The 24598-nt window shown below is 40.8% G+C and overlaps 1 protein-coding gene across 23 annotated transcripts in view; it reads right to left on the reverse strand.

Moving 5' to 3' along the window:
- Kiaa1217 (KIAA1217 ortholog) overlaps positions 1-24598 on the reverse strand; it is a 417228-nt gene that overhangs the window by 150195 nt on the left and 242435 nt on the right. For 12 of the 23 annotated variants that reach the window (XM_040277708.2, XM_040277696.2, XM_040277700.2 and 9 more), the window contains exon 3: positions 11676-11756. The exons of 10 other annotated variants lie outside the window; for them this stretch is intronic. In XM_040277708.2, the coding sequence (XP_040133642.1) occupies positions 11676-11756 (81 nt within the window). Of the gene's footprint in view, positions 1-11675; positions 11757-24598 lie in introns of those variants that run through there. One more of the 23 variants, XM_021722965.3, reaches the window with a different exon arrangement.

Genomic DNA, 24598 nt, shown 5'->3' on the forward strand with positions numbered 1-24598 from the left:
ACGGGACTGTGCACATTTCAATACAGGGATGCAGTACTCCCACCAGAGTGACTGAACACAACCAGTCCTTCAGAGTCGTATATCAAGGCTGTTTCCAAAATCAGCAAACTAAAATGGTGAAGGGAGATATTTATATCACAGTTGAATATTTTTATTTTGAAGTAGAAAAATCTCATAAGTAAGATTATGTCAGGCTTTGGTTATTATTTACCTTGCTAATCAAGAAAAAGTATCTATCTATAATGATTTAAGCCAACTCACTCAGCACCCAGTTGAATTTCTCTCCTAGTCCTCTCTACTGCAATGGCAGGGGGTGATGTGTAACATGCTCATGATCTATTAGTCAATACTATTCTTGGAACATGAACTACAAGTGGGCACTGAGGGAGATTCAAAAGAAAGAGACAACATGTTGACTGATGTCAAAGTTTCTGAACTAATTGGTGAACTTTGTGAAGAACAACAAATAATCCAAGGTAATGTATAATTAAAGTATAAACTATGATTTGGGTGGTATATCTATTTGCTTTTCAACAAATACCTATTGAGCACTTCCTGTGTTCCAAGCACTATGCTAGGTATTGGGGACAGAATACTGCACAAAAGAAACATGACATGTGCCTTGACAGTGTTCATAATCCAAAAGGAGGACACAATTTAAGATAAATTAAAGGTGCAAGAGAGTGTGCAACTCAAACGGTGGTGGTAGTGAGGTTGTAAGTGGAGAGACAGAAACACAAAAAAACTTTGATCCCAGAAGGAGGGACAAAGAGAGAAAAAAAGACACCCTGGTTGTAGGGAATAGCCTGTGCTAAGGTCCTACACCAGAGAAAGCGGTGATCCCTGGAGATTTGGTGGGCAAGAGAGCAGAGCACACACAAAGTCTTTGAATCATGGTGAGAATTCTCCCTTTGACTGCCAAGTAACAGAAGGCCACTGAAGTAGTTAGGGACGGGGATGAGGTAGGAAAGATCAGATAAATTTTTAGAAGATCACTTTGGCTATTGTGTAGAGATTGGAGATTATACATGTACAAGGGCGGAGAAGGTGAGCTAGAAAAACTGGGGGGTTATGCTGAGTGAAATGCATTATTTCCCTTTCAATTTCCCCTTCTTCCATGGCCCATCTTTATTACATGATTCCATGCACTAGCTGGGAAGCAAACTGATTTGGAATTAACCAGGCAGGCTGGTGATAGGAAACTAGTCATCCCCAAGAGCCAGGTTTTGTTATGTTGCATTCTTAATTTCCTTTAATCCTTCCTAAGGCTGCCAATGCATGTTGACATTAAGCACCAAGACTCTTAACTCTCAAGGTAGGGCCAGCTTCCTGGGAGTACACTGCAAAGTCAGGCAGGGCCCTGCTCTCCAAAGGATCTGTAGATGGTTTTATGCTGCACTATGGCATTCCTAAACTTCTTAATGAGTTTTTTGAACAAGAGACCCTGGAAATCATAGAGCAAGTAAGTCCTTCCTCCAGGCTTTGTCTTCAATTCCTTGATGAGGAATGCCCCAGGAGTGCTGGATACTCTAAGGGACTCTTTGAGGATTGCATAGTCCATTTCTCCCCCTCTTTCTGGAAATATGTACAAGGAAAACCCTCTTGGCAGAAGCACTATCATGATACCTGGACACACACACACCTTGCTACACCTTTCAGGACCTTCTCATAGAGGGAAGTAGGAATAAGATAATTCTTCTCCTTCTGCATCTCAGAAAGGCTTTGGGAGATACCTGAGTATCTCATAGGAAACTCAGCTTTGGGGAGATGCCTGGGTATCTCATAGGAAACTCAGCCAATTACAAGCCAATGAGATTACAAGTCAAAATCATGGCCAGAATGGACATCCATTAACAAGCAAATTGTCCTTGCTGGTTAATTTTTTTCTGTGCTTATTTCCAAAGTGGTTTGTTCCCAGATTTATTTTTCATAAAGCCTGCTTCTATTATGGGGATCTGGCTTTGGCACCCTTTAAGAGTATTATTTGAGTAGGAAAATCATCCCTAAATGAATAACTTGCTCACCAAGATTTACAAAAATTTATGTGCTCTTCAATGAAGTAGTTTCCCAGTTACTCTGCTCAGCAGAATAGCAAACTAAGATGCCCTCATTCCTACCTTAAAAAAAAAATACACATTTAGTTTAGCAGCACAGCCAAGAAATAACATTACTGTAAGCAATAAGGCAGCATTTACCACCTCTACTGGTCATCTTTGCAGCCTGCAGCAGACACGTTACATTTGATGAGTTGTCATTTTCCATTGTAAAAAGCAATAATCCTTGAAAAAAAATAAAAATCAAATTCTCTATTTCTTCTTCAGGGTCATCATCGTGGTAGGTAAGTATTTTAAAATAGAGATGTAAGGGCTAATCTTTTTTTTTTTTGAACTGCCTATACATAGCTATTCAGTTCTCTATATAAACTCCTCCTCTTCTTTTTTTTTTTTAAATATATGTCACTCACTTTCTCATTGAAAACTATCTCTGTATATTAGCAATCTCCTCACACATGGTACCCTCCCCTCTGATGTCAGCTCGCTGCTGAGACATCATTTAGTTCAGGGAGAAGATAATGGAAATTGCTGACAGCAGGATCAGATACAATGACTTGATACGTTGAAAAAATAAAAAGATACAAAGCGTTTGGAAGAGGGACTCAGCACAGTGCTAGGCACTGGGGGATGACAGCTTCTAAGGCATTTAAGGTATATTTGGGGACCAAAGATAACATATCCATAACAGTAGAGCTAAAAAGCAAGCCACGGTGGTACAGAGAGGGGTTTCCATTTCACCTTGGGCCCACCTATGGAGCTGGCCCTCTACTGACTGAGATCTCTGAAAACATGAGCCAAATAAACTTTTCCTCCTCTAACTGTTCTTTTTCAGGTTGTTTGGTGACAGCAATGAAAAAGTTGACTAAAACAACTGTCTAGAGCAGTAGTACCCCCATTATTTTGTATTTCAAGGAGTAGACCTTTCAAAAAAAATTATAGGAGGTTACAACATGGAATACTGTTATTTTTGCAAAGTTAGAGGCGATGAAAAAATAACTTTACGGCTGGTGGTGTCACTTAGTGGTAGAACCCTGCTGCGCATGCTTGAAGCCCTGAGTTCTATCCCAACCCCCAAACAAGACAAAACAAACCCTACTGTCTATGGATCATTATTATCCCAAGAAAGGAAAAATATTTTAATACCCTGAAAAGAAAGGCAAGATACTCATGCAATTTTAGATTCGGTCTCATTTTGCCTCAGCTAAAACTTTTTCTCAGCGCTGCATGGTCTACAGCTCAGTAGTAGAAGCCTGAGCTCTAAAATGCTGAGTAAGGAACTGTCCTTACCTGGGGAGGGAGCAGGGGACTAGGGAAATGTTCTCTGGGCCACTTGAGCAGGCTTCAAGTTTCCCTAAGTCTGGATTTCCCTTCTTGCCCAGGGAACTTCTAACACCAATCTCCTTCTGTTTCCATCACAAATTTCTAGAGATTTCTATAGATCATGCCCAAACCTACAAACTCAAACGAGAACAGGGGGTCTGTACAAATCTGAATCCACTTGTCCTTTCCAGTCTTCTCTTCTTCAAAGAGGACTTCCTATCCCTCCCAAAACACTGGTGTCAGAGGCTTCCAGTAGCTCCCCTCTCAGCTTCATCTACAATTTATAGAATATTCTCCTCCTAATGGAGGAGTGAGGAGGAGTGAAAGGAACTAACATACGGAGTGCCTGGGTCACCATGCCAGGTGATTGATATGGTAATCTCATTGTAACCTCACTGGTCAACACAGAGAAAACAGCAATGCTGACTACTGTACTGATATGAAGGAACTGAGATCCAGTGTGTAGGATTCCACAGCTGATGCCCAGCGGTGGTATGGTTGTTTAACCAGGAGTCTGGGGGTGCTGGCTCTAGTTTAGCTTCCACCAAAAGCTGGTCAATGTCTAAACTCATTGGATCACAACTATCTTATCTAAATGGCAAGAGCTTGAACTAATTGGTACTTAAGATCCCTTTCAGGACCAAAATTGCATAACTCTAAGATATTCATCATACAAAGAAGAAAAGATCATGTCGTCCAAAAAAAAAAAAAATCAGTTGACTGAGATTTCCTACAAATTATTTACCATATTGCACCTGCTCTATAGAAATATATAGCGAGGCAGTGGCAAGATCTAGTTTTCTGCACAGCATTAATTTTTAAAAGACTGCCAGGCTTGCATTTTTATCACCGTGAACAAATATTTGCTGAAACGTTCACTGTGTGCATTATGCTTTACTAGGGGATCAGATTTATTCTTATTTTTTTGCAATGCTGTTGGATTTGAAGACCACAGCCAAAGAGGAAGGAAAATTAGAGAGTCATCGATGATATTTTTTTCATTCACATTTTTCAGATCCTTTAAATTCGAAAATGAAATGCTGAGGTCCAGAAAATGAATCAAAACTGTAGCTTTATGTAACAAGTTCACTGTCAGGAACAGTAGGGTTTCTGGTTAGCCAACTGTACTCACCTTCCTTCAGAGTACATTCTATTTTGAGAAGGAAAACCAATGTTGCCTTAATGAAGTTTCACTTCATCCTAATTAATGCCCAATTTGCCACAGAGAATTCAGAAATATAATGAGGCTTCCCACATGCAAATGTATTCGGAATGACTCATTCTAGTCCTCATTAACTGACATGGTTAACCATGACACTCTGTGCTTTGACCCATTTCTTGCATCTGTGAAACTTTCAACTCAACTTCATCAAAATTCCAACTTCAATTCCAGAGAACTTTCTTGTTGCCGGAAGCAAAACATTATGTTAACAAACACTGGGTCATCCATCGAGGGTAGATTTTCTCTGCCATCCCTGCTCCACAATACTCTAGTAGTTCAAGGAGAATTAATGAACTCACTATGGAAGGTCTACACTTCTACCTAACTTAGAGGGTCCTTTCTACAACCCACAGCGCAATCACCTCCTTTCCATTCTCTGACCTTTCTTCTAGTCTTTTTTCAAGGACTCTGAGTTTGGGACTGGGGATGAGAAGACTGACAAAGTCCTCCCCAACATCACACCTGGCTTCCATTCCGTCTCCTGTCCTTACAGACTCCCAACCCAGGTGGCAGCCTCAGTAGGACCCTCTCCCTCCAGGTGTGCTCTGGAGCAGCCCTGGTGTCTGCACGATGCCCTCCTACTTCCCAAAGCTTCTGTGGCTATCAAAATCTGAGCCAGTTATCCCCAGCACCATTCTTATGATGATGGTTAATCTGGGAAATGGACTGAGGGCATCCACGGTTCTAATGATGAGAAGTGGATGTGAAAACTGTGATACATCTGGAAGAAAGAAAGAACTATAGTTTTGTTATAGTGTTGTAACTTTTGTGTGTGTGTGTGTGTGTGTGTGTGTGTGTGTGTGTGTGGTGTGCTGTGGATTGAATCCAGGGCCTTATGCATGGGAGGCAAGCTCTCTACCAGCTGAGCTATATCCTCAGCCCAAGTCTTGTAACTTTTGAAGACTCTGAAGAATGGTAGTAGAGGAGAATCAATCAGCTGTCATTTTTATTAATAAAAAAAAAAAGCAAAATTGGGCACACGCAGGAAAGAGTCTTGTGGTTAATCAAGAGCAAGAAATAAAGTCATACAAAATTTTTGTGTATTTCTGGGTCCTTCGTGTTGGCAGTTTGGAGAAACATATGCCAGGTTTATTAGAGAAACTTCTGGGCCTTATAAAGAGGAAGGTCTGTAGGCCCAAACCCTCACTGTAATGCCAACTTTTAACTCTGCACACCTGAGATTCTCCTACCTTAAGTTGAGTTTTGAAATTAGCGTTTTCCTTCCCCACGGGGGGGGGGGGGGGGGACACTTTTTCTAGGATGTATTTTGATGAATTATCCTTGATAAACTTAGTTTAGACCTTGTTCTTCAAGGCTAATATTTCAATGCTTTCCTCCCTCTTCCACCAGAAGTGTATCCAGACATTTTTCATGATTTTCACCTGTGAAAACAACCATGTTTGGTCTGGAGTCAAATCAGACGATTCAGCAGCTGAGCCAACCATGCCTATTGCTTTTACGGTTTCCTTCCCTGGATGCATTATTTCACGATCAGATCAGAAGGATGTAAAACCTGCCTGCAATGCCAGGTACTCACTGTCCATTGACGGCCTGTCTAGAGCCAGCCACAGGCATGGGTGTGGTGAGCTACCCATGGCTCTGTGCCAAGTGGACCCCACTTTGTGTGCCTATCTCACCACGCAAAGACACCAGCCAACAAATGTCAAGAACACCTCTGTGCAGAAAAGGGTGTTCCTCATCTTTTAAAGTAACATTCGCAATACAAACATACTCCTACTAGAGTATAATTTGTATGTTAGATTCCTCTTTTGAGATAGTATTAATTTATCTTGTCCTATTTTTAGAAACAAACAAAATTTATGGGACTTCTACTCCTACCTCCAACCTCCTTGGAAAACCTCCATGCTTTTGAGTGCTATGGTCTTTCCAAGAGGAGGAGTGGAGGGTGTCCTCATGTTACGGAAGCCACCCTGAAAATCCTCTCCCTAGTTTGGGCTTAGAAGGTAAAGGAATCTGGAAAATGAATCTGGATGGGAGGGAAGTTACTTTTGGAAGGAAGAGGAGAGGGAATGACTTTTCAGAGTTGAGAGGAAGATGGTAGTTCTGTGGTCAGTGGTGGTGATACTGAGGGTGTTCTTCCAACCTCGGAGACCTGGATTCCCTTTGCAGAGAATTACTCTAACTGGGACCAAGGCTGTGTGGCATGCTGAAAGTGGCTGAAACCAGGTTCTCAAGCCTAGGAAAAGATATGGCAAAGATCCCCGTGCACCTGTCTGCAAACAGACTGCATGGGAGACATTGACTATGAATCCTGGGAGACTCAACATCCCTTACCCAGATTTACTGGAAAAGTCAACCTCCTCAGGATTTCTTTACAACCCCAAATGAGAGAGCAGTATTTCCCTTAAATATGAGGAGAATGAAATTTCTCAATAACTGCTGAAGCCAAGCCAGATTATTTTGATTTAGGAAAATTAATATATTCTGCACTTGAGTGGCAGAGAGCAAATCTCTACATATGACATCTTTAATAAAATAAATAAATCTAGAAAAACCTTCCAAGGCTGGTTAGTAAATTACAGTGTATTCCTTCCCTGGAATACTATGCAATCATACTGAAGGTATTTTAAAGGAATGTTTCTGTGTAATTTAGAAAATGAAAGCAATATATCCAAACATTAGCATTGGTTTTCTTTGGATGGTGGTTATCATGAGTAGCATTTTTCCTTCATTTCTCCAAAGTGAGAATATACTGCTTTCATATATTAGAGAATTACTGAAAAAGCAAGATATTTTTAAACAGTAGATTAGGGGAAGGGAAGACTTCCACAGGATAGGATCCAGAGGATTTCTGTCTGTGGTCACCTGCAGGTATTTATACCATCTTTTCTGTGCATTCTGTACAACTGGATTCCAGGTTAAAGGGCTTGTCCTTAGAGAGATGATCCTCGAAATGAGGGCATAAATGCATAGGGAAAACACAGGAAGGAAACATTCTCACTTTCATGCCATGCAAAATTTGGCAGGAACCCAGAGCTTCCAATTTCAAAAAAAGATGCAGTTAGGAAAGAAGAATCAAAGCCAGCAAATCAACTGTGGACATGCAGATTGCACTTCCCCTCTTAAAGAGAACAGACTTTCACATCTCTAGTGCTAATGTCATTACGACAACTTAATTTTAAGGCCTTTAAAATTTGACTCCAGGTAAACTTGGAATTTTAGCAATTTTCTATGCTCTCTTGACTATTTTTCTACTTTTTAACCCCTTTGTGGCATGCAGCTGACAATGACTCTCCTTTTTTGCTCTAAGAGGTTTGGTTCTGCCTAGAGTTGCTGTTTGAGTCTGTTTCACTGCAGACTGGACATGGGCACCTCACCTGGTCTGAATGCACGGTAGCCCTTCCAACTCTTAGGATTAGATGTCAACCTGACATCTGTCTACCTGGTGGTCTACCTGTAACACAGGCTGTTCTCTGAAATTACTCCTGCTTTTTGACTCCTCCCCAAAGCCAGCATGAGATAAAGGCTACTTAAAGAAGATCAGCCCTCACTCTCAGCCTGTCTCTTTAGTCTCCTTCCACTAAGTTAGAAAGTTCTGTTATCAGCAAGTTCCACATCTGGATTTCACTAACTCAGCCCCACCCCTTTCAGACATTCACTCAGGTACAATTGTTATTTAGTGATATGTTTTCCTCTTTCATTTTGCTGATACAAAATAAAAGTCTAAATGAAGAATACCGTTTACTTGTTGATTCTGCCTATGATGTTGGTCCATGTCCCTTTCATGAAGGCATGAGCAAACAGCAGTTCTTTTAGAATTTAAGACAATGAAAATGTTTTGCTGCCTGAAGGGGTCATAAGTCTTAATTTGCCATATAATAAGAATCATGTAGAGTATGGCACATATCTGGAATCTTGAAGCTAAATTTAACGTTCAAGAAAATCCTAGTACCTGTATTTGTAAATTGGCTTCCTCCTCCCACAAGGCTTCCCCTTTGATTTTTTTGTTGTGTTCACCTTAGTGGGGATGTCACTTTAGAGCACATTGCTTTGAATCAAGCAATCAATTAATAGATTCCTTCCTTTGTCTCTTTCTGAAACAAGCAAGGTATACCTTATAAACAAGCAAAATGTTGAACAGGCGTTGGCTCCCACAGTTCTCATTGGATGACATCTGAGCAGGCTGCAGATGCCTTTGGAATTCAGCGTCAGGAATGTGCTTTAAAAGGCTTCGGGATAAAAGGTGGCTGTGTGAGGATGGCTGTTATTACAGTGATGAAAGGAAAGGGACCTGCTTGCAGGCTTTGATATTTCAAATACAATACAAGCAGCATAACACATGGTGCTAAACCCACACTTAGAAGACCTCTGAACAAAAGCCCTTATCAATCCCACCCCTGAAGCCTCAGGCTTCCCTGCCCTGGGTGGTACCATAGGGCTTAACTGCACTGTTGTGAAACCAGTGAGGATTTACCCATTGGGAAAGGTCCCAACCTCAGCAAGGACATGAACAGCATTATGGGAGATGTTACTATGTCCTCACTATCCCACGGTGGAGAAGGCCACGTGGAGATGGCCCAGAGACTCTACTACTGGGCACCCAAGTCTCATTGAGTTTTAAGTGCTATGGCCAGAACCTCACCATACATCCCGGGAATAGAATTTGCTTTTACCTTCAAACTCAAAATGTACACATGTGCTCACACACACATGCACACCACCTGCCCAATTTCATAGGAACATACACACATACACATTGTAAATTGTGTAGTTCTGAGTAGTTTTCTGGGCCAAAAAAGTTATTTTCTTCCTCTAATCTTGTCATGGTAAAATGTCTCAGGGTTAGAAGACATGGGCAGAAGACAAGATTAAGAATGAAAGGACTTAACTGCTCTTATCCTGTTATTGTATGGAACACGGCTTCCAATAATGCCGTGTACTGGTGGCATGACCCACATAAAACTTTTCAGAACCTCAATTCTTACTTTAATAAAATATTCAGAGAGATTGGGGGTGCAGCTCAACGGTAGAGCCCTTGCTTTTCTGGGGTAAAGTCCTGAGTTTGGTCCCCAGCACTGTAAAGAATAAAGAAGGTAATCAGAATATCTATTTGAAAGAGTTGAGAATAATTTGAATAAAAATGCACAGGACAACAAAGAGGGATACAAAACATTTAGCTACCTTTATCTAGTGTCACTCACATTAAAGTGGTTCTAGGCCACTCAGTTTCCTGCCATACTGGTGCGTCTCATGGCTTATGGGATCCCACGTGAGATTAGAAGGATGCAGCCATTGCCATAAGGGGTCCATTGCACCTCTGTTTTGGTCTCCTGAGATTGGTAAATGGTCACTCCCAAATTCACCGCAGAGAATTGACACCCACAGAGGACCCAAGAGTGACTCATTTACTCAGTTGGAGAATGGAATGTCTTCAGTTTCCAACCTTGGCCTTCATCCTATTCATCTCTGAAAATCACTATTATAACTTGTCTATGAATGCAGATGAAAGTTTGAGAGAGTTCTCTGACATCCAATTATTTGCCAACAGGTTAAAAAAGGAGGAAAGAAAACTCAGTACTAAGGACTTATTTGTTTCAATCATAAGAAAAAGAATAAGGGAAGGGATTGAGGGGGCAGCTGCTCAGTGGTAGAGTATGTGCTTAACGGGTGCAGGACCCTGGGTTCAATCCCCAGCAGGGGAAAAAAAAAAAAAGAAATATGGGAGGGGATCCCAGACTCTCTACTATTTATGATGGAAAATTCCACATCATCCTATCAAATCTCTATTCAGAGAGTAGGAAAAGCAGTTAATGGCAGGGTGTAAAGTTGTAGGAACGGGCTTACCAGGGCATTCTTTCCTACTTCTGCGTTTCTACTCAGTGCATGGTGCTTGTGCAAAGAAACTGTAAAGATTCCTCTATTTCATGTGGATTAGAGAAACTGTGAATACATTTAAGAACTCGTAGAAAAGATAAGAACAAATACCTCTCAGAATTAGGGTGCTATAGGGTTTGAAATGATCCTTGTTGGTCTGTTTAGCACAAATTTAGCTGTCATACTTATTTGTTTTGAGAAGGAACTTTCTAATTTGAGCTTGTCATTCCAAAAAAGAAAAAAAAAATCAAAGAGACCAGTTATTTAAAAAAGGAAGGTGAAGAGGTCAGTGTGGTCACTGAAAACTGACCAAGAGGGAAGGAGCTCCCTTTGTACAAAGGCCAGATGGCTAGACATTTCCTAAGCACAGTGCATTTGGGCCTCCCCCAAAAGACTCAGGGCTCTGATACATGCATGCTCAGGGAACAGTGGAAAAACTCCATGTTTAGAGGACAAAAAGGAGGTGGACAACTATGTTTATAGAAGGCCCTGAGGTTTTTGGGTAAATAATCTGTTCATAATCAACTTCTGGGGTCAGACTTCCTAGAGTCAGATACCAGTCACTAACTAGCTGTGTGGCATTAGGCAAGTCATCTGCTTTAGTTTCCTAATTTGTAAAATGGGGATCACAGTATACCTGCTCCTAAGAGTTGCTGTGAGAAGTTAATACTTATAAAGTTCTTAGAACAGTGCCCAACACATTGTCCATTCTAGAGAAATGTGTTTATTTGCACCATTATCATTATTAAAATGTACGTCAGTAAAATGATCTGGACCCAATATTGGAGGTGGTAGAGCTGGAAGAGTAATTCTGCTCTGGGATTGTGAGAAGCATGCACGCTTCTGTTCTCCTTCTATGAATATTCTTCCTTGTAGTGGGCAAGGATGGGCGTCTCTCATTATAGAAGACTACCTTGCACATGATTGTGCAAAGACCCCTGACTTGCTGTTGCCATGCCACTGATTCCACAAACCAATTTGTGGAAAGCATATTAAACATTTTGAAGCAAGCATGCAATGAACGTTCATTCCAATATCAACTCTCACCATTTAACAGCACATGGGTCAGAGTGCTGCCAAGCACTGGGCTTGGAAGGATTTGAATCAGGGCTTGGGGTCAACAGGGGACAGCAGAGGAAGCTGGTTTAGTCACTGACACGGATTAGAATGGCACACATGGCAGAGTGAAAAGGCACAGGAGGAGGCGCAACTGGATGCAGAAAAAGAAAAGGTAGAGTACTAACTCGCTGAGATGATTCAATTTTCATCAAGTACCTTTGAATGTCAAGTTCTGCCTGAAGAGAGATCAGCATGCACTGCAAAGCCTGTGGACCAGGAGAGAAAGAAAAAAAAATAGAAAAGAAAAGGGGTGAAAATGTGAAGAGGAAAAAGAATAACTTGAGCAAATGGACCATCTATTCATTCTTGATAAAAATATTGTTACCTCCTCCCCCCCCAAAGAAAGAAAAAAATTGTGACAGTTAAACCACATATTTTAGAAAGAAATACTAAAAGCGAGCCCTGAGTAGCAATGTGTTTTCACCAAAATATCCTGCTACAGACACATCTGAATTCACCTTGTGTCATTTGAGAAGAAGTCACATTAACCCTATGTTGCCCTAGGACTACAGAGGACTTACCAGAGCCTGCCCATCCCAAATGAAATGCCTTTCTTAGTCAGAATGCAATTTGGTGAGGCCTAAGGCTGTCATCTTGATCGGCACTGGTCACTGGGACACTGACCATTGAGTTGTTCTACTCGCAGCAGGTCTGTGAGTGCAGTGGCCTCTGCCTACACATTGTCAAACTGTGTGCCATTGCCAGGGTAAATATGTGTAGGATTAAATCAGCATAAAAATTCAGAGCACGAGTGCTAATATTGTCCTGGGGTCTGCCTTCAGTTTATGGCTTTTGTTGCGCTAGTTCTTAAATATTTTATTTTTCTTTTATCCTATTGGTTAATTTTTCAATGACTTAATTTAAAAAAATATAGTAGAAACATATTTTTGTGTCTTAAAAAGAGAAAAATTTTCACAAGCCTCATGCAAGAATGACTGCTTCTTGCACCCCCAAGTCCTAGCCACATGTTATTACACATGCACTCAGATATATCCATATGCCAACAGATAAGAGCCTTGAAATACCATCATAATTGAATGACGTAATATCCATGATGCATATTGCCATTTTATATACATAAAATATACATACATCTACACACCTATTTTACATGTGTGCATTTATTGCTGATAAACTTTACATTTTTTTAGAACCCAAATGCATACATATGAGACACAAATCACTCAGAGAAAAAGAAAATTCAAATATCACGGTAGCTGTGCTCAAAGGCCCAAAAGGCAAAAGACAGGTCTCCAAATAAGAACTGTACTAAAACATTTTACCCTAAATGCATTTAGAGCTTAAAAAACATAAAAGAACTTGATAGAACCTTTAAGAAGAAAAAGAAGTAACTCCCCTAGAAGAACTATTATCGAGACTGATCTCATAAAAGTCCTTAGTTTGGTGAATATATTCTCCCTAGAAAGGCCAGGGTTGCTGTAGGGCCTTCCAATTCTCTGCTCCTAAGTTTATGGTCTTCACCAACTATGAAAGAAATATCTTGAAGTAGACCACAAATAAGAAAGCCCTCTAGGTACATGATACATAAAAGTGTAAGATGAAAACAGGATGATAGATTTGAAGAGATTTTGTGGGTAGACAAGAAGAGAAAGGGCACAGGAAATCACAGATTCCATTACAAGGAGATGGTGTGCGTTGGGCAGGGGCCACAGAGATGGCCAGAAATGGGAAGGGTTGAAGGAGACCCCAACCTCTCTCTCTGCAAGGGGACTCTCATCAGAGGAACTTGGAAAAAAGATAATGGAATACTGAGAGAAAGGGAGAATACTCTGGAAAAGGAAAGTGGCTAAAGCAATTGCTTTAGGTAAATATCACCTGAAAGTCTAGAAAATAGGGGCCAGAGAAACAAAGGCTCCAAACTTTGTCATAAACCCATTCTACTGGTTGTGTCTCTTACCTTGGCTGATGATTTTAGTCAGCTTTTTCACTTCTGTGACTAAAAGACCTGACCAGAACAGTTTTAGAGGAGGAAAAGTTTATTTTGGAGCTTACAGTTTCAGAGTTCTCAATCCATAGACAGCAGGCTCCTTTCTAGGGGCTAACATCATGGCGGAAGAGTGTGGTAGAGGGAAGTGGCTCACGTGATGTTTAGTGAGTAGAGAGAGACTCCACTTGCCAGATACAAAATATATATACCAAAGGCTCACCCCTCAGTGACCCACCTTCTCCATCCATACCCTACCTGCCTTCAGTTTCCACTCATATCTCACCAGCAGATTAATCCACTGTTTGGATTAAGGCTCTCATAATCCATTCCTCCTCTAAATTTTCTTACATTGTCTCAAATGTGAGCTTTTCGGGGGGGGGGGGACATCTCACATCCAAACCATAATAGTGAGTGAGGTCAAGGAGGCCAGCAGAATCTCCCAGGAGCAGAGCAGGGAAGGATCCAAGGCGTGTTGGAACGGGAAGCTCTTCCTAGAAGATGGAATGGATCCTAAGCTGCAGAATGTGAGGCCAAAGAACATTTATTTTCCGTAACCACAGTCAATTTTTCTCAAGATGACAAAAGGAAGCTCATAAAACTATGTTTGCTTCCCCATAGGTTACCCTTGTGTGGAAAAAGTGTTAAGCTCAACAGTCAGACAGCAGAGAAAGAAAACTGGATTTTTAACAGGTTTCTCCCATAACACAAACTCAATCAAGTGTGTAGAACTTAGAAGTCTGTGACTTTGACTAGAAAATAGATTGTTCTTACAACTGTAAGTGCGGTGGAAAAGAAGTTATCTCTGATAAAACTACTTGTTATCAATTATAATGATAACCAAACAGCCCAGTGAATATAAAGAGGTTATATTAAGGATTAAGGAAATGTTAACCAGAAAAGCACAAAATACCCTCTCAAGGAAATAGTAAATGCTGCAAAAACAAAACAGAACAACTGATACCAAAACCAAAACAACAACCACCACCACAACAACAAAACCCTAAAAATTAAACAGAGGATGTTTATTCTTTCTAAGAGGTCTAATAAGCTCAAAGGCTATCATAGAGGAAAATGGTAAAAGAAACTATAGGTGTTTCCGAATTATACCTGAGATCTCTTTGAAAGGCTGAGTGTGGCAGGAAAGAAAAGAGACCCCAAGTTTCCTTCCTGCCTACCTTGCTTCTGGGGATTGAGCCCAGAGTCTCGTGCCTGGTAGGCAAGCACTATACCCTTGAGCTGCATCCCCAGACCTCAAAGTTTCTTTCCTGAGATAAAGACAATGCCCAAGAGCCTAAGATGAGTTGGTCAGGAATGGCAAATATTGGGTAAATGCTCAAAATGCATATGTAGCAGAGAGAATCAAGAATGAACAACACCTATACAATGTTTATTAGGGCTTGAGTGATGAGTCGTATTTATTTTTCTTCTTTGCTATGCCTATTTCTGAGTTTGTCTCATCATTTTAAAAAGTACTGGTAAAAGTGGCGAAAATGACACGTAGGTCTCTAGTGAGCATCAACGAGAGGTAAACTGTAAAGAATTTTGGAGAGTGCTAAAATTTTAAAAGGTTAAGTCTTAAAGGTTAAGTTTTGGTTTTATTCAGAAATTGAAGATTTCTGGCAGATTTAGAGAAAGTCGGCTTTTGACTCTTTGGGAGTCACTTAACCAGTTCGACTATGATTAAATAAAATCCATTTATGGCAAAATGATAAGAATCAGGGCAAATACCTCTTTATTAAAAGTCCTCTAGACATGTAATGATATAGTGATCGGTGTGTTGGACCCCACATCATCTTCTAACCTGAAACCTAATTGCCAGACATTTTGCTTAGATTTTTTTTTTCACGTTCCTAAACCCAGAATATGGAAAAATACTTTCGTTCTTTCTTCTTTTCTTTTATAGTCCAACACACTTGTTTTCTAATTTACCAGTGGAAAATTTTCAGTATTAGTTTCCAGTTGGTTCAAGATTCAAGGAATATAAAATGTTATTTTTATCCAGCTTTGGAAAACTCACTTTCTCTCTGCTTTTGAAGTCACAGTATAGCTATTTAATTTCCTCAAACTTGACTCTCCTCATCTGGAATATAGGAATAACAATAGAAAACAACAGGTTGTTGGGCAGATTAAATGAGATTGAGGCATGCAGAACACTATGCAACCAATTCCTGGCACACACTAGGAATGCAAATGATAGGAATTTGAAGTTTTTCAAAACTTTTTTTTTAATCAAAAATACTTTTAAAAATGAACCAATGATACCAAAACTTATGCTTGTTCTTTTGATTCAGCCATTCTATTTGTAGCAACTGATCCTAAAGAAATAATCCACAATAATCCACAAGGAGCCATGCTCGGTGTTGTGTTTGTGTAGAGTGGTGTGTACACACCCCAGAACTAACAGAACCAGCAACCACTAGCAATGATGAAGCAGCTGACCCTGCAACACTGAAAGAAGCTCACATATATAATTAAGTGGAGAAAACCATGTCAGAAAATATGACATGTGCTTTTGGTTTTCTTTGAGGCTTTATGCCTAGGGAAAAAAATAGCAGAAGGATACACCAAAATACTAATAGAGGTATCCTGCATGGGTCAAGGGATTGTAAATGTCTCTCCTCTTTATTCTTTCTGAATTGTATGTGTTACTCTGGTAATTGAAAAAAATATACAAAAAATTATTTTTTAAAAATCACCTAGGATTTGTGCTCAAATTATTTGTGCTTGATTTTCCGATATTTCTACTTCTAAAAAAAATAGTATCGAATATGATATAAATAGCTACAAAAGAGTTTAAGACAAAAGGAGGTGAGATCTTATTCACTTGGGGGCTTTCAAAATGGGAGAATTGGAAGATCTATCTAAAGGGATAGGCTCCTTGTTATTTTTCAGCCTGCTCTCCCTGTTTTCTCACATCGATCATGTAACAGTTGCACCACGAGGGGGTGCCCTGAACTTGGCAAGAGCAGTACAGTCTCCTGCCTGATGGAAGGAAGCAGCTGGAATCCCAGACTTGGAGGAAACAAGACACCTCCCCACTGCTGGCTTTGGGTCATCTTGGGCCTCTTCGATATGTCTTAGGGCCCTGGTCTAAACTCACCCTGACTGTAGGCTACCTGTTTGTGAAAAAACTACAGTGGATAAACTGTATAATTAACACCAATGATGGAAGTGAGAGTTGATTTCCGCAAGCCTGACAGATTTAATAGATTATAATCTATCTGATACACCAGATGCTATGGTTTGATTGGGGCACCGCAGCAATTTCAGGCTCTTTAGGGTTAATAAAAAAAAGTTATCCAATTAAGAAATCCAATCGTAATATAATTCCTTTTAAAAACATTTTAAAGAGTAAAGATGGAATAAAATTATGTAGCCTTAAGTGGCTTGGGAGGCTGAGGCAGGAGGACCACAAGTTCAAAGTGAGCCTCAGCAACTTTGTGAAGCCCTAAAGCAACTTAGAGAGACTCTGTCTCTAAACAGAATTTCTTGTGTGTGTGTGTGTGTGTGTGTGTGTGTGTGTTTCTGGAAATTGAACCAAGGGCCTTGTTCATGTGAGGCAAGCACTCTATCAACAGAGCTATATTCCTAGCCCCCTAGAATATTTTATTTTAAAGGGCTGGTTCAGAGGTTAAGCACCTTGGGTTCAACCCCCAATACAATAAATAAATAAATACATATGGCCTTGTGAGACTCAGTAAGTCATGCTAACATTTGTAATTACTATAATGATAATGTTAAAATTAGTATTAAGACTCTAAACGGCAGACAAACAGAAAAGGTAGGTTTGTGAAAAAACTACAGTGGATAAACTGTATAATTAACACCAATGATGGAAGTGAGAGTTGATTTCCGCAACAAAAGTAAAAAGAGTTCTACTGTCATGTATAATTAATAAGAAGCAATAAAATAAAATTTAAAAAAAATTTAAAAGAGTTCAGGGCAGATATCCTAAGAATCTGTAATCCTAAGAATTTCAAGTTTTCTAAGAAACCTTAGGAATTCTAAGTAATCCTATAGTAAATGTAGGATAGTGGTTGAGAGGATAACTTTTAGAAGAGGCAGAATTAGACTTGAACCTTAATTTCAACACTGCATGCCTGTGAGACCTTGGGCACGTTACCTTGACTGTTTTCCTCCTTATCCCTAAGGTAATAATGTTTAGATTACAGCTTGGTTTATGAAATAGAAAATTTATGAAAAAATGCAAAAGCCAGTGGATAGAATCCAAGGCAGTACTTGATCTAGGAAGAGCCTGGTAGGTATTATGGTCATCCCTGCTCTTCGGCAGAACGTGACCAAGGCAACTCTCTGAGCTCCTGTTCTCATGAGTCCAAGTAAAGGAACCTGATCTTTTAAAAGAACAAAAATATCATGTATACTTCTGCATATAATATGGTGCTGGCTTTCACAGTAGTGGTTCTGAGGTATTTCACAATTACTTCTACGACCTTGCCACTCCTCACAAAAACAGACTGCAAAATACATGTGTCATACACAGGGTGGACCTTCAGCCAGTTTTCATAATGGTCCTGCCACTGTGTCCGGCTATTGTTCTGATTAAACAATTCATGCCACAATAGCTGTTAAGTTGTAATATTAACCTTGGTCCTTTATTTTCAATTCTGTGTCTCAATATGCACGCTTTTTTTTAACTCCTTGAGTATGAGACTAAAATGATGCAAAATATATTTTCAAGAAATTTGAAATAGTTAATATTTTCATGCAGACAAAGGTGGTATTAGTAAAAAACACATTGGCTAACTCTTTATCAAGTTCTTTCCTAAGCTCCTATATTCCCTATTAAGGAAGATAGGAATGGAAGGGAGGTGAGTTGGAAGTGTCTCCACGTTCGAGTATCTAGGAAGAGATAGCCCAGGTCATCTCTGCAAAGGTAACAGATATTCTTAGAACTTCCTCTTTAGGACATTGGGAAGATCAATCCCTTGAGAACTCTACCCATGATAGATGGATACTATGGTTTGATTGTCAATAGACAGTCCACTGTGATTGAAGTCTTGGTCCCAAGGGTGGCGCTATTACAAAATGGTAGAACCTTTGGGAGGCCCCCTGACAGAAGTTCCCTGGGAGGTGGTTCTCATAGAACATCTTGGTAGTTCCCCTGTGGAGGTTGATTAGAAAGTCTGAGTTTGGTTTGGCCCCACCCAGTTCTCTCTATTTCCAGGCAATGCAATCACGTGTCCCAACAGGTCGTGAGGCTCTCAAGAACTGAGCTGATGTGGGCACCATGCTCCCAAAGTAACCTAAATAAACTCTTCTCTTCACAGCTAATCTTGGGTATATCATTACAGTGATGCAAACTTAATATATTGCATTTATTTGCTTTTCCCCTCCCACCACCACCATAAGCCTTAGGAAGGCAGAGGTATCTTCAGTACTCAGTCTTTACTGACAGAATGAATGAATGAACACCTGGAAGGAGGCAATGGCCCTTGGGAGTCTTGGTTTTTATGAAGCCTGCATGATTTGAGCACTTATCTTTTTTTTTTTTTTTTTTTTTTAGCACTTGGGTAAAGAGAGCCCAGTGGTGCTTTTCAAATGAGCCACATACCTTTTTATCTATATATTTTTTCATTTTGAGACAAGTTTTTGATAAGTTGCTTAGGGTCCCTCTAAGTTGCTGAGTCTGGCCTTGAACTTGCAATCCTCCTGTCTCAGCCTCTGGAGCTGCTGGGATTAAAGAAGTATGCCATCACACCCAGCTAAGGCTTACCTTTTGTTAATAAACTATCTTTTAAGTCTGAGGACTTCAGATCTGTGCCCCAGGTAGTTGTGCCAGCAGCTTGAGCAGGACTATAGGCTCCAAAGACCTGGATCCAAACCAACATTGCTGTGCATCTCACCACCAACCTTACTTCTAGGCCCTAATGGTGCGGCTCCATCCAGAGCATTCTATCTCCCGACTCTCCCACACTTTCTGGCTTCTTGGCCACTCTGATACCTTCTTGAAAGGGGGAAAATATCCATCTGATATGGAATTTCTGTTTGGCAGGACTTCTCTTCAGTTTTCATCAAAACCCTCCTCTTTCCCCTCCCCTGGAACACTGAAGTTGAACCAAAACACTCAGAATCCCTTAAGGGGAGGAAAAAAACTTCGCCAACCCCAGGTTTCTATTCCCCCTCATTATTACAAGGGCTTTGTAAAGCATCTGTTCTTGCTTCAACAGCTTTATGTGGGTGAGCTGGGCTGCTGGGAATTATGCTTTTCGGTAGGGATGGCAGGTGCCACAGAATACTTGCTTAGACTATAGTCCCAAGGGGGCTGACTTTAGGAGCTGCTTCTCATGCTAGAGGACTGGCTACAGGTAATAATTTTAGTAGGAAAGAGGTAGAATAAGACCTAGGATTGTTTATTGAAGCCCATCAGAAACATATGTCGATTTCCCTTTTCCTCCCACAGAAAACAGGTTCAAAGTCTAGAACCTTAAAGATCCTGATCAACGTGTACCAGAAGTGAGACGATGATTCACTCTGTGCCTGGCACAGGCAACTAGCTGAGGGACATCTACAGGCACCCTGCCTTCTTCCAACTGTAGTGTGGAGGGAGGGGCTACTTCACACAACATTCCCTCTGGAAGTTTCCACAATGGCTGATAGGAGGACATCAGTGGAATGACTGCTGACACGTCTCTCAGAGGGAGAGGCACAGCTCCGGGGTCCAGAGAGCACTAGAGCCACAGACCCGGTTCTTATCCAGGCTCCCCCTTGAACTCCATGTAATTTATGCATGTCTGAGCCCTGGATTTCCTTTTACATTCAAATGCAGAGGTGGATGAAATCTTTATGACAAATTTTAGCTTTGAATTGCTCGAGACACAGAATGCCCCCTAAAACACCTGGGTGCAACAGAGGTCTCCCTCCCAGAGTTATTATGAGGCCAGGCCTAAAGTAAAGGACCCCCAGCTCCATGGTCCTCTGATAAAGCTGATTTCCATGGGAGAGCCTGAAGTCAGAAGGCCCGGGATCAAGACCTAGGTCAGCATTCATTAAGCATTTTACTTTGAATAAATTACTTAATCCAATGTCAGGCTTTGCATTGGATCCATTAAACTACCGAGTCTCGCTTTCTATACCTGCAAAACGGCAATAATCATCCCACCTACTTATAAGGCAACTGAGAAGCACAAATGAGATATGTTGGATGAAAGCACTGTTAACTATAATGCCCTAAAAACATGAAAACAATTGTGTTATTGTGAATATGAAGCTTAAGACATGTACAAGAGAAAGGGTTCCTAAAAAGTTTCAGATTGAGGACAGGCTACATCCAGGCCAGTCCTCTGTAGGGATCAAAGACCTTTAACACTCAGCTTCAGTTCATGAATGTGATGGACTGAATGTCTGTACCCCCTGTATTCAAAAGTTGAGTCCTAATCCCCACCGTGATGGTGCTCAGATACGGGGAGGTAATTCATTTGAGTGTGGAGCCTTCATCATAGGATTAGTGTCCTCATGAAAGAGAGAGGGAGTGATGACTTTTCTCTCTGTCACACATGAATATAGCAAATTAGGTAGAGGGCCCTTACCAGAACCTGACGATACTGGCACTTCTAGTCTCCAGAACTATGAGAAATAAATTTCTATTGTTTAAGCCACTGAGTCTATGGTATTTGTGATAGCAGGCCAAACTTACTAAAATATCCACCAATGAAAACCATGGGAGCAGATACTGGCATCCACATTCACAGGTGAGTCTAGCCATCAGACTTGCTGTCCTGAATTCCAGAGGCCCACATGCCTGTCCATGATGCTGCAACCTCCCCTGACCCCATTCATCATGAATTAGGCTCAGCTAACCTGACCACTATCGCCAACCGGCATCACCTGCAGAACTCAATGTTGGACTCTGACCTTCTCTTCTACTTTCTGGCCTATTAACCTCCAGAAATAACTAAATATATTTGGAGGCTGAAAAATATTCTTTGAAAGCTAATAAGCTTTACTGAAAGAAAAAAAAATGCCCTCATACAGAAATACGAATTTTGACAGTTCCATTTTGCTGCTTATTGCAATCAATAAGGGGGTGATGCTATTTCTTAAACTCGAAAATGGACGGATATTATTTAAACAGGAAATATATTGGTTGCTAACTGTTCTGATCAAACGTGATCATTATAAAAAACACAGCATAACTGAGAGTAATAGTTACAAATTATTGTTTTTAACATTGCATTTTAGGAAGATAATCTGAGGGCAGAACAATATAACATAGCTATGTAACTACACCATGATTTTGAAGTCACAGGAGTGGACATCATACATTCTGCTAGCTGGGTGAATATTATTGGTTGCCATTTTTAATATCCAGTTGAATCTTTTATTCATGAAACAAGTGGAGATTTCAATCCTCTGCAATCAGAAGATTGGTTTCTAAGAGTTCTTAAAGAAGTTTAATGCTCATTCCTCTAATTACAATGAATTAAAATAGAATGTCTGCACATAACAATTCAACTCTACACAGACTTTGCTAATTGCCTGGAAACATTGAGAGAACTTTTTAAAAAGTTGAAAACACAGACTCTGAGTAGGCAAACAGCCTTGTACTGCAAACCTGGGAGAGTTAGACGAAGAGAGAGTAAAGAGCCATTTAGCAATATCAAAACCTTACAGCTTAGGTTGACCATCCTCAATATGAAACTTTGGAGCTCTGTGTCACCGCAACTCACAAGGATGAGCAGTGCCCTGTGTGCTGCTTTTAAAAGGTTTTCGAAAAACATCTTAGAAGATGACCAAGTGCCTTTCCAGGGGAAAGGGGTTCCTGTGGAACTTTGTAGATACCTCTCCAGTAAAAACTCCAGAGAGAGAAACTGAAAATACACACTAGAACAAACCTAATGAGAAATGTTTGGAGGAGGAAAAGAAAAACAGAAATTGTCACTCACAAACAAAATATATGGTTTTGTCATAAATAAGGTTCAAAAGGGATATTGGGAAGACACTGTTGTTCCCATCTGTAACACCTGTCCGTGTTGCTCCTTGTGGCCTTTAGAACCTCTGGTAGGCACAGTCAGATCTGGAAGGTGAACACCATGGGGGTGAACTGGTCTCCCTTTTCCTCCTCTGAAAGATGGCTCCGGACCTCTTGGGTGCAGTGGGGGACCCTAACTTCAGGAAACAAAAAAACAACTACATCATTGAGATGAGGGTTTGCATATGGTGAGAACATAACTCTGCATGAAATATCCCTGTCTCGTCTTCCCCTTAGAAGTCCCAAGAAGCTGCTGTGAGTCTGGGGCCGATGGGGAGGGATACGGGGTCACTCATTGAAGGGCTCTTGGGGAAGGCTCGACATTCTTTGCATCCCCCAGTGCTGCCTTGGAGAACCCCACAAGGAATTGCTCCCCCACCGACCCCCCAACCCCTACAGAGCCACATTTCCTCCCTTAATTTGCTCTCCCAGGCATGAAGGCTGAGGACAAAGTTGAGAAGGTCACTCATAATTTTGAGATTATTTGCTCCAGGGTAATTCAACTCTTAGGCAGGGACGTCTGGCATGCAGTCTCCTTCCTTTTGACCCTGGCCCCTCTCCTAATTTATCAAGTATCATGATGACCTCCTACCTCCTTTACAAAGCTAATAAATCCCACTTGCATATCATCAACCAAAGCACAGCATCAGTTTCTATGCCCCTAGGAACAGTAACTCACTCTTTCAACACAAGAATAACCTTGACTCTCCCTCCATTCCTAATTTGACATTGACCTCCTCCTACAGGGATTGTCCTTGAGATGCAAATGAAGTGCTTTAAAATCCAGAGTGAAGAGCAGAATTTAAACTGAGTGCATTTGATTTTTTGGCATTAAAAAAAAAAGGAGATTTTACTTTTTAATGGCATGTTGGCCACCATTACTTACAACGGGCAGAACAGCACACCCATTTATGAGAAGGGTAAAGCAACATTTTTAAGTTTATACATAAAGCACACACACAATCTTCCAATTATTAAATGTAGATGCAAAAACGATATGTGATCCTGATTATTCCACATGAACACTTGAAAGAAGGTAGACTTTGGATGGCCTCAACTTCTCTTTAAAGGATGACTTGGGGAATCATCCCTCCTCCCCATTCATAATGGGGTTCTTCAGTTAACTGAAACTACTAATGGTGGAAGCACAGTCTGATGTTTATCTCTGTTGTTGATGCATCCTTTGACTTCTTTCCTACTTCAGTGGAGAGAAGAGTGTGGCAGAGAGGGAAGGCAGGCCTTCATTAAGTGCATAGAGCAACCAATCTGATGCCCAGAATTCGCCACTCAAGGAAAAGAGAAAACAGCCAGATGGGCAAGTGGTCCTTTGAAAGAGCATCCAGAAGTGCAATTCTTGGCCCAGAATGGATGTCTCTGGTGGGTTCCCCATTGTATTATCAGGTATCTACATATATAAACTCTTGTCTGGGCCACTGACCACATGGTAGGGCCAGACCTGTGAGCAGATATAGTGGTATCTTGTCAATGATACTGTCGTGGGTGACTTCATGTGAACTAGGAGCTGCCTTGTTCCACAAATGCCATACCAATTTGCCTGCTGTATCCCATAAATCCAGAGTTCCCTGATGAGCTAAGCAGGGGCTAGCCCTATCATTAAAAGAGGAGACATACAACAGCAGCTATATGGATCTCAATAAGTTTAATAGAACCTTTTTGAGGGGGATTTATTAAGATGCAGGATAACTGAGAAAATAAATTATTGGTACAAAAGGTGACTATTCCTCACTTTATTGTTTTTTATAAGTTCTTCCTTGACCCAGAGAGAGAAAAGTCCTGTATTCTTCCTGGTTCTATAGCTCCTTTTCTCTAGCCAGACTCGAACCCTGCCACTGAACAGTAAGCAAATGGGCCAAGGGTCACCCACAAACACAGCTGAGTGACCAAGTGGAGACCGGCATTCCTGCTGACCACTAATGGATAGTGAGGGGCCTGGTCATTAAGACTGCCAGGTGCTCTAGAAAAGAATAAAGCCTGTGCAGGAAATAAAATCCACATTTAGAGGGGAAGAAAGGAAACCAGATAGGAACTTTTTAAAAGTTAGATTCCTAATTGGTTGCACCAATTTGCACTCCCACCACCAATGTATGAGT

Source organism: Ictidomys tridecemlineatus, chromosome 10 (assembly GCF_052094955.1).
Source record: "Ictidomys tridecemlineatus isolate mIctTri1 chromosome 10, mIctTri1.hap1, whole genome shotgun sequence".
In the NCBI taxonomy this organism is placed as follows: Eukaryota; Metazoa; Chordata; class Mammalia; order Rodentia; family Sciuridae; genus Ictidomys; species Ictidomys tridecemlineatus.